Source organism: Rhinolophus hipposideros (assembly GCF_964194185.1).
Source record: "Rhinolophus hipposideros genome assembly, chromosome: 5".
NCBI classification, from domain to species: domain Eukaryota; kingdom Metazoa; phylum Chordata; class Mammalia; order Chiroptera; family Rhinolophidae; genus Rhinolophus; species Rhinolophus hipposideros.
In genome coordinates, this window is record NC_138051.1 from 13,015,019 (window position 1) to 13,026,380 (window position 11,362).

An 11,362-nucleotide genomic window follows, 5' to 3' on the forward strand; every position below is an offset into this window, starting at 1 on the left:
GTTTTGGATGATTGATTCAATTTCCTTACTGTTGATCGGTCTGCTTAGATTTTCCAGTTCTTCATGGTTCAGCCTAGGAAGGCTATATATTTCTAAGAACCTGTCCATTTCTTCTAGGTTTCTGAACTTGGTGGCATATAGTCCTTCATAGTATTCTTGGATGATCCTTTGTATTTCTGTGGAATCCGTGATAACTTCCTCTTTTTCATTTCTGATTTTGTTTATTAGTGTTTTCTCTTTTCATCTTAGTGAGTCTAGCCAAGGGTTTGTCAATTTTATTAATCTTTTCAAAGAAGCAGCTCTTTGTTGCTTTAATTTTTTCTATTGTCTTTTTGTTTTCTATTTCATAGAGTTCTGCTCTTATTTTTATTTCCTTTCTTCTGCTGAACTTGGGTTTCATTTGTTCTTCTTTTTCTAGTTCTTTAAGGTGTAACATGATGTTATTTATTTGGGATTTTCTTGTTTCTTGAGATAAATCTATAATGATATAAATTTCCCTCTTAAAACTGCTTATGCTGCATCCCTAAAATTTTGGTAGGATGCATTTTAATTCTCATTTGTTTCTATGTATCTTTTGATTTCTCCTCTAATTTCTTCTTTGACCCAGTTGTTCTTTAAGAGTATGTTTTTTATCTCCAAGTTTTTGTGGTTTTCCCTGCTTTCTTTTTGTAGTTCATATCCAATTTCAAAGCCTGGTCATCAGAGAATATGCTTGGTATGATTTCAATCTTCTGAAATTTGCTGAAGCTAGTTTTATGTCCCAATATATGGTTTATCCTTGAGAAAGTTCCATGTACACTAGAAAAAAAATGTATAGTCTGATGTTTTAGGATGGAGTGCTCTATAAATGTCAAATACGTCAATTTCATCTAATGTGTCACTTAGATTATTTATTTTCTATTTGGATGATCTATCCATATCCATCAATGATATATTTATGTCCCCTAGTATAACTGTGTTTTGGTCAATTACTCCCTTTAGTTCTGTTAGTAGTTGCTTGGTATATTTTGATGCTCCCTGATTGGGGCCATACATATTGATGACTTTTATGTCTTCTTGTTGTATAGTCCCCTTTACCATTATGAAATATCCATCTTTGTCTCGTATTACATTTTTCACCCTGAAGTCTGATTCATCTGATGTCATTACGGCTACACCAGATTTTCTCTGGATACCATTTGCTTGGAATTTCAATTTTGCACCTTTCACTTTGAGTCTATCCTTTCCTTGTTGCTGAGATGTGTATCTTGGAGAGAGCACATGGTTGGGTTTAGTTTATTTGATCCAATCTGCTACTCTCTACCTTTTCATTGGTGAGTTCAATCCATTTACATTTAGGGTGATTATAGATATGTGAGGATGTCCTGTCATTCTGCCTTTAGTTTTTTCATAAGACTGTGTCTCCAATGTTTCTTTGTCTTTTTGTTTTTGTCTATTATATCTGTGTGGTTGTATTCTATGATGTTTCCCTCTGTTTCTTCTTTAATTACAGTATGTATTTCAGTCCTGGATTTTTTTTTTTTTTGAGAGGTTACCCTTAAGTTTATGTAATACAGTTTGATATTTAGAGTATTTCAATTTATTCAGCATGCTTACTTTCTCCATTCCCATATTCCAGTTCAGGCCTTTACCCCACCCCCCCTTTTATGTTTTGGTTGACAAAAATTGTCCCTGTTGATGATGGTCGAATAACCCCCTTTAGTTTCTTGTAGTGCAGGTTGTGTATTAGAAAATTCCCTCAGCTTCTGTATGTCTGGAAAGGTCTTTATTCCTCCATATCTAAAGGATATCTTTTCTGGGTATGTTATTCTGGCTCATAATTTTCTCTCTCTCAATAGTTTGAATATTTATCTCTACTCCCTCCTGGCTTATAGAGTTTCTGCTGAAAAATCTGCTGATAATCTAATGGTAGATTACCATCTTCTTTTCCCTGGCTGCCTTGTGGATTCTTTCTATGTCGTTGATTTTGACAGGTTCAGTACAATGTGCCTTGGAGAAGGCCTGTTGGGATTGAGGTAATTAGGTGTTCTATTTGCTACTTGGATTCGAGGATCCTGTTCTTTCCACAAGTTTGGGAGTTCTCATCGACTTTTTGTTTGAATATACTCTCTGTTCCCTTTTCTCTTTCTTTTCCTTCTGGTATGCCCATTATTCTTATATTGTTCTTTCTGATGGTGTCAGAACGTTCTTGTAGCGTTCTTTAGTTTCTTTCAAGTCTCAAGTCTCTTTCTCCTTCCATCCATGTCATCACCAGGCTTCTATATTCGATGTCACTGATTCTTTCCTCCATCTGGTCAACTGTAAGTAGTCTATGCCATTCTTAATTTCTTCTACTGAGTTCTTAATCTCCAGAAATTCTATTTGGTTCTTTTTTTAAAATTTCAGTCTCTTTGGTAAACTATTCATGTTGTTCTTTGATTATGTTTCTGAGTTCATTGAACTGCCTTTCTGTGTTTTCTTGCATCTCATTGAGTTTTTTCAGAACTGCAATCTTGTGTTCTCTGTCAGGGGATTCCCTGGCAGGTGGGCTTCTTGTTAACAGTTCAACTGAGTCATAGGGCACCATGTCACTGTGAGGATGCAGAGAGCTTATAAACTTCTAAAGCTCTTCCTGCACCAGATTCAGAGCCCCTGTGTTTCAGCAGTTCTGTTTACTCCTGCATGGATCCACCCTGATAGGTGGAGACAGGAGTGGGGTGAATTGTAAGAATTGGCCCTCTGCAATGGTGGTGACCACCACAGCCGGGCCTGCTTTGACAGTTCCCTTCCCTTTGCTGGAGCTAGTTGGGCTGCGAATCTGTGTCTGCAGTCCACAGTTATCAGAACAGCAAATATTCTGTTCTTTAGATCTGACAGTGCTACTGTTGCACTTCTAGCACTGGGCAGGTGGGGGTGGGACGAGCTCTGGGAGGGTAGGGAAGGGGCTGCTAGTCTCAGTGCCTAAGGTTTCTGTTCTCTGCGGCAGTGAGGGCTTAAACCACCGTTTTCAGCCTTCTTCCCTCAGTCTTTTCTCTATGGTCTCTGCCATAAGTGTTGGGTTCAACTGTGTTATATGCTGTTCCCTCTGCCCTGTGGGCCATAAGCGGAGCCTTAGCAGTTCAAGTTCTTCGCTCTCCCACAGCTGTGATAGTTCCGGGATGCAAGGAGGTCGGAGCACTGAGCTAGGTCTGCATCCTGCACCCACGCGGCTCTCTTTCTGCACCTCTCCCTTCCCTCCTCCGTTGCTGGAGTAATTTGCCCACCTTTAGGTGAATTCAGTCGTGAGATTCTTCGTCTTGTCTGTCTGCTGTGCATGGAGTCCTTTTTGGAGTTATAGTTGTTCGATTTGTTGTAAATTCTTGTGAAGGTTTCCAGAGGGTCACCTCAAGCCACGATTATGATTTTAACTCTACAAGGAATACCATTTATTTTTCAAAAATTACTTTTAGTGATTTTTTTTACACCATGCAACAATTTAGAATTATAATTTGAAAGGGATTTTTTTAAAGAATTATCTTTCTTTTTTTCTATCATTATCATGCTGACATGGGTGTGGTAGAAAAGCTGAAAGCACAGAGAAGCAAACAGTTGTAATTTTCTACTGGTTATAATTTTACCAACCAGAAATAAGCAACATTAAGAGTCTAAGAGTAAATTTCACCCAAGTTTGAAATGCATATTTTTTTATACAATTGTATGATAATATTTCAGTCATCTCTTTTCTCTTCCCACTATATGTCATTTTCCCATTATTGTATGTAATTTTTGGCATGATTTTACATTCTTTATAGCATTTCATTTTATGGATATGTCACAATTATTTAACAAAATTTATTTTGACCATTTAGGCATTTTTCAAAATTACAAATTCAAACATGAGAATGTGTTCACTATGTATATTTGAAGATTCTGTTTGCAAACTAAAATCATTATAACTCAGAAAAAGCTGCAACTAAGGCTCTAAGGTATATAAGTAATCTAAGTCTGAACATCCCAGTCTTTCTATCCCAGTCTTTCCCATCCCAGTAACATGTAGGTCAGAACTACTGTGCCAAATATTTGACAATAAAAAATATGGAATTCTGAAATACAGTAATCTAAATTTTAAAAGGCTCATGTCTAGTAAATGTAGTAATTCTGAAATATACTTACTTCAGTTTTGCTTTTACACAAGACAATAAGATTGAAAGCAGCAGATTTTAAAATAGAGTCCTATGCAATGAACTGAAATAACTTATATATCTGTTTCCTTCATTTTGCATGGCATAAAATAGTAATTGTAATCTTCTCTAAAATGGTTACTTTTAATATTCCTTAACCAGTTTTTCTAAGAACACTTTTTCCTTAACCAATTCACTTAACAATTATTTAAACAAGTTTTTTGCTAAAGGAAATCATGTTATAAGATCCCATTCCATGTTTCTACCCTTACCAATTTTTTCTTCACTCAAATTAAATTCCAGCAACTTATAAATGTGTCTAAGTAAATGCTTCCCATTGATTTAGGACTCTGAAATACAATTTTTAGTCTACCTGATTTATGAACTAAAATTGAAATAAAGTTATATTTTAAACATGTATCTCTATATATTTTGTCCTTACACAACAGTTCATCAACACCCTGAAAGACTTTTTTTTTTTTAATCACTCGACCACTAGCAAATATTAACAAAATTATTAATGTAGGGTTTGTGCCCTTAGTAAAGTTATCTTGTTTTAGTTGAGCCTCATTCAAACTTAATAGCAAGAAAAGTTTTGGAACAGTGGATGTCAAATTTTTAGCATGATTAAGAATAAGTTTGTTTAAAACACAAGCCCCACAGTTTCAGTTTCAGTGAATCTGGGTGAAACCTGAAAATGTGCATTTCTAAAAATTTGCCAGTTGATGCTAATGCTCCTTTTCTGGGTTAACTTTTAGATTATTAAATATATGGACAAAAGTCTCATATTATATAGATTTTTCCATAGGAGTTACGTTAATATTAAATAAAATACAAATGTTTAAATCATTTATGAATTCAAATCCTGACTATACCACTTACTAGATGGTTAATAAGCCAAGTCATTTAAACTTTCTGAGCCTCAAATTCTTTATGTATATTATAAATAGTAATATTATATATAATATTATTATAATTTACAATGTTACATTACATTATTGCATTACATTAATTATATTATATTTAACTATAATGTATAATATTACATTACATTATAATATTACATTACATTATAAATTATAATATTATATATTATTATAAGTTATAGATATTATATCTTACATTAGGAAACAGATAACAAGGCATATAATTATAAATGTAATAGTAATAATATGTACCTAATGGGCAATCATGAGAATTAAATAAATTTACAAATATATAACTCTGAATATAGTGACTACATAGTGTATGTTTGGGTAGACAGAATGATCTTGACAAAGGATGAAGTTATAAGGGTTAGAAAATAAAAGAAGCAGTCATTTGAGTCAATAATGAAGGTGACCGAGAGCAGAAAAACAGAAAAATGTTTTTCAAAAAATTCCTCTATCAAGGAACAGACAGTGAAAGAACACAGTAGTTAAAAATCCTAATGATGAGGAAAATAAAACAGACACAAATTAATATACTCAATATGTCTTTATATAAAGTTTAAAACCAGGATCTGGTCAGTACGGTTCAGTAGGTAAATGCTATGCTAACCTTCTCTCATGATCACATCAAAATTACAACTAAACTACAAAAGAAGATTCACTGAGCATCACCTAAAATATTGCTGAACCGAAGTGCTAAAACCATGGACATACAGAAGAAACTACCTCGAGACTGGTAGGAGGGGGAGAGACATGGAATGGGATGGTCCCACACCCACGTGTGATCAGTAAAAAATGTGAGACATCTCAGCCATGGAGGTCTCCCCAGAAGAGCAAAGTGTGCCAGCCACTCCATAGCCCAGGGTTCCAGTGCCAGAGAGAGAAGTCCCCATAATTTCTGGTTGTGAATCACAGTGGAGGTTGTGACTAAGATAAGTGCAGCAGAAGTCCCAGGCATTCCTCTTAAAGGGACCACACGCACACCTACTAATGGACAGAATCACTGGTTCTGAGTTGCAGTGCTGAGGCAGTAGCTGGAGAGGCAACAGGGACATATAGTAGAGAACTGAGTTGTCTGACTTCAGGGACAGGGGCTAGAAGGGCAGCTTTGTCCAGGACAAAGACACTGGAGGAGGCCATAGTTCTTTGTTGAGCCCTCTCCCTCCCTGCAGGCAGAAACAGGCAGCTGCCATACCTGAGTCTCTGCCATATGTTCACTATGCCCTAGTTACTGGAGACCCCACCCTACCCAAATTTCAGGCACACTCAAGCTGCCTCCAGTGAATTTTTCATACAAATGACCTGTCTTGTCTCATGTTGCAGACTTCCTAGAGTCTCTGAAAGGCTCATGGAACCCAGAGAAGCAGCATCTGGCTTGAGCATGTCCCATATCTCTGGGTGAGCAGCCCTAAGTCTGGAACTACTGGCAACTGGCCTTCATTCGCTGCTTGGCGTCTTGAAGCACTTCCAAGCACGGCAGAGGCAGCAGCCATCTGCGGATTTCTTTGTAGCTCCTGTCTGGTGGCCCAGGGTGGGGCACAGGCTATGGCTGAACTAGACCTGCAGCTGGTCACCTCCAAGGTGGTTCTTGGGCTGGCATGCCCAGTGGCCAGCTTTGAAACAAGCTGGAGCATCCCGCAGCCACCTCCAAAGATAACAAACCCAACGTGTAGATCAGTAAGGCAACAGAGCCCTGCTGAGGCTGATTCTGCTCTGTAGTGTCAGTCCCTGCACCACAACTCCTCCACTATAGTCATGGCCCATCCTCACAATCAAGGAGCCTGAGCAACAATCTCCTTCTTTGACATGCAAATAGCAACCAAGTCTCAACTACAACAGGGGGCACATACAAACCACATCTTGGATACACCTGGAGTGTGTGGCTCATGTGACCAGGAAGACTGTGCCACTGAGCCCCACATCACATCTACTACGTAAGTCCTCTCTACTAAGTCCTCTCTACTACATAAGTCCACTCCACTAAGATCAGAAGACATAGCAGCACAACCTAGTACATAGAAACAAACACAGAGAGGCAGCCAAAGAAACATGTCCCAAATAAAAGAACAGAACAAATCTCCAGAAAAAGAATTAAACAAAACAGAAAAGTAATCTATCAGATGCAGAGTTCCAAACACTGGTTATGAGGATGCTCAATGATCTCAGGGAGAACTTCAACAAAGACATAGGAAACATAAAAATGGAGCTAGAAAACATGAAAAGAACCAGTCAGAAATAAAGACTACAATAAATGAAATGAAGAATACATAAGAGAGCATCAACAGTAGATTAGCTGAAGCAGAGGACTGAATCAGTGATTTAGAAGATAAAGTAGCAGAAAACACCCAATCAGAACAGCAAAAGTAAAAAAGAATCCAAAAAATAGAGGACAATTTAAAGAGCCCCTGTGACAACATCAAGCATACCATAATTTGGCTCATAGGGGTACCAAAATGAGAAGTGAGAGAACAAGGAATTGAAAACCTATTTGAAGGAAGAATGACAGAAAACTTGTCCAACTTGGCAAAGGAAATAGATATGTAAGCCCCGGAAGCACAGAGTCACCCAAGCGAAATGAACCTGAAGAAATCCACACAAAGATACATCATAATTAAAATGCCAAAGGTTAAAGATAAAGAGAAACTCATAAAAGCAGCAAGAGAAAAGCAGTTAGTTAGCTACAAGGAAGCTTCCATAAGTCCATCAGTTAATTTTTCAACAGAAATTTTGCAGGCCAGAAGGGATTTGCAGGAAACATTCAAAGTGATGAAAAGCAAGGACCTACAACCAAGATTACTCTACCCAGCAAAGCTATCATTTAGATTTGAAGGGCAGATAAGAAACTTCCCAGAAAAGAAAACCTAAAGGAGTTCCTCAACACCAAACCGGTATTACAAGGAATGTTAGAAGAACTTTTTTAAGATAATAATAATAATAATAACAACAGCAATAACTACATATTTATCAACAATTACTTTTTTTTTTTTTTTTTTTTTTTGGGTGAGCTCTTTATTAGGTGGTTATTGCTGTACTACAGGGGTCAGACAAGGTCTGCCGCATAAGCAGTGTCAGCCCCAGGAAGGTGATCTTTCCCTGGTGATCACAGTGGGCAGGTTTCTTCACAAAAGCCCCAGAGGCTGTACCCGGTGAGCCCTAAGTTTAGAAGTGGAACTGGAAGGCCTCAGTCACATGCTGCTTCCAGGCCTCCAGGCTGGGCAGCATGGAGGAAATGCTCATGATGTGCCAGGTCTGCCCGTCGGACACCACCGAGGTCTGGTAGGACAGCAGCTGCACGCCTGCCTCTGCCAGGAGCCCAATCATGGTAGGCAGCATTTCAGGGTCAGAGGGCTGAGCCCGGAACAGGAGCAGGGGCAGCCCTCTGCGAAGAGGCACTTCTGGTCTGAAGACTGCTCCATTGAGCGCCTGCAGCACAGGTGTGGTGCCCTGGACCAAGCCCACCGCCTGGTAGGGGGCACCTGCCAGGGCCACGGTCAGGAGGCCGTCCCCGTAGGCCTGCTCCCCTGGCACAGCAAGGGGGTGGGAGGTGGTTACGGTGAGGCCAGCCTCTTTCATCAGCAGCTTGGCGTTCACCAAATTCACATCTGCCTGATTGGAAGCGTCTTTCAGGAGGCCGACGCTGACAGCAGGGCTCAGGCAGCTCCCGGCATTCTTCAGGGATGTTCCCTGTGTTACCACCTGGATGGTCCCTTTGGGGGACCCCGCCCAGGCTCGCATGAGTGTCCCCAGAGCTTCTGCCAGACCAATCCAAGGCTTGGTTTGTGGAGAGAAGGCACTGGTAAGGGCCTGGGCGTTTACAACCCCCACTAGTGATTTCCCCTTCACCATGTCCACGAACTGGACCGCGATTTCCTCTCCACAGCGGCTCTGGGCCTCCTTGGTGCTGGCACCCAGGTGGGGGCAGCTGATGACGTTCTCGTGGTCCACCAGGGCTCGGTCGTGTGGTGGCTCTTCTGTGAACACGTCCAAAGCGGCTCCACCGCACTGACCAGACTGCAGGGCTCGGAGCAGGGCCCCTTCGTCCACAATCCCTCCCCGGGCACAGTTCACCACGCGCACCCCCTTCTTGCACTGGGCGAAGGTGCTATCGTTCAGCAAGCCTGTCGTGGAGGGCAGGAGAGGAGTGTGCACAGTGATGAAATCACACAGAGGCCAGATCTCCTCCAGGGGCAGCTGCTGGACACCGAAGGAGGCCGAGACCTCCGTTGAAATGATGGGATCATACCCTACAGTCTTCATCCCAAACGACTGCATCCGGGTGGCCACCTCTCTCCCAATTCTGCCCAGGCCAAGAATTCCCAGGGTCTTTCCACTCAGCTCTGTTCCCATGAACTTCTTCCGCTCCCATTTGCCCCCCTTCATCGAAGCCGTTGCCTGGGGAATCTGCCTGGCCAGACAAATGATCATCCCACAGGTGAGCTCCGCAGCACTGAGGCTGTTCCCATTGGGGGTGTTCATGACCAGCACTCCCTTCCTCGTGGCGGCCTCCAGGTCCACATTGTCCACACCTGTGCCAGCCCTGCCCACCACCTGGAGCTTCTCTGCTGCGTTGATGACATCAGCAGTCACCTTGGTGGCCGAGCGGACGATAAGGCCTTGACAGTCCTGCAGCTCGGCTATTAGCTCTTCTTTGCTCAGGTTCTGCTTCTCCACCACCTGCAGCCCTCCATCTTGCAGGATCTTCCGGCAGCAAGGGTCCAGGTTATCGCTGATGAGCACTTTCCGTAGATTTGCAAAGGCCATTGCTGGAGTCGGCCTCGGAATGAGAAGCTCTTCCTGGGCAGAAATACCTACACTGAAAAGCTGCTGTTCCGGCGGTGGAGCTGGCGTAACTGGGCCAACAATTACTTTAAATGAAAATGTACTAAATGCTCTAATCAAAAGGCATAGGGTGGCTGAATGCATAACAAAACCCTTACATATGCTGCCTACAAGAGACTCACTGCAGATCAAAAGACACATACAGACTGAAAGTAAAGGGATAGAAAAAGATACTTCATGAAAATGGAAACAAACAAACAAACAAACAAACAAAAAGCTGGGATAGCAATATTTATAACAGAGAAGATAGATTTTAAAATGAAGACTATAACAAGAGACAATGAAGGACCTGTAATTCCACTTTGGTTATTTATCTGAAAAAACCTAAAATGCTAGTTCAAGGGGTCATGCCCATCCATATGTTCATTCTAGCATTATTTACAATGGCCAAGATATGAAGGTAACCTGGGTGTCCCTGAATGGATGAATGGATAAAGAAAAGGTGATATATATATATATATATATATATATATATATATATATATATATATATATATGAGATGGAATATTACTCAGCCTGAAGAAAGAAGGAAATCTTGCCATCTGTGACAATATGGATGGACCTAGAGTGTATTGTGCTGATGTAGTAAGTCACAGTGAAAGCAAATGTCATATGATTTCACTTATAAGTGGAATCTAAAGAATAAAATAAACAAATGAAACAGAAACAAACTCATAGATACAGAGAACATTTTGATGGTTTCCAGATAGGCGAGGGGTTGGGGGTGGGTGTAAAGGGGAAAGGTTGTTACACAGTAGTCAGGGGTTTATAGGGTATGACATAAGAAAAAAGTCAATAATATTGTAATGTATGCTGTCAGACGGGTACTAACATGGTGAAACAGATGGGTTTCACAGATGGGTGAGAAAAGCAAAGGGATTAAGAAATGCAAATTGGCAGTTACAGAATAGTCATGGGGATGTAAAGTATAGGGAATATAATGAATAATATGGTAATAACTATGTATAATGCTAGGTGGGCACTAGACTAGTCAGGGGGATCACTTCCTAAATTATATAAATGTCTAACCACTATGCTGTACCTGAAATTAATATAAAGTAATACTGAATGTGTACTCTAATTGAAAAATTTTAATAAGGGAAGAAAACATAAGAATGAGAAGTTCAAAGTTCTAGACATAAAACAGTTAAGTCGTGGGGATGTAATGTACAGCATAGGGAATATAGTCAACAACATTGTCAACAATATAGTCAACAACAGTGTGGAATGGTGTTAGACGGTTGCTGGACTTATCATAATCCAAAGATCAATTCTTTAGCCTAGGGAATATAATCAATAATGTGGTAATAACTCTGTATAGTGCCAGGTGGGTACTGTTGAATAACTATGATGTATACCTAAAACTAATATATTGTATGTCAGCTGTATTTTAATAAAATAAAAAAATTAAAATATGAAATATTATAATAAATAAACAAACTGGGCTGAAAAAA

At 40.1% G+C, this 11,362-nt stretch overlaps 1 protein-coding gene across 1 annotated transcript; it reads right to left on the reverse strand.

Annotated features, from left to right (window-relative positions):
* Positions 1-8,079: 8,079 nt before the first annotated feature.
* LOC308497654 (D-3-phosphoglycerate dehydrogenase) lies at positions 8,080-9,896 on the reverse strand. Its single transcript, XM_081048550.1, has one exon. It carries the CDS (start codon positions 9,827-9,829, stop codon positions 8,228-8,230), a length of 1,602 nt encoding a protein of 533 aa, XP_080904676.1. The 5' UTR covers positions 9,830-9,896; the 3' UTR covers positions 8,080-8,227.
* Positions 9,897-11,362: the final 1,466 nt, after the last annotated feature.

Coding starts and splice junctions, on each gene's coding strand:
- LOC308497654 (XM_081048550.1), bottom strand. CDS start 9,829: ATGGCCTTTGCAAATCTACGGAAAGTGCTCATCAGCGATAACCTGGAC.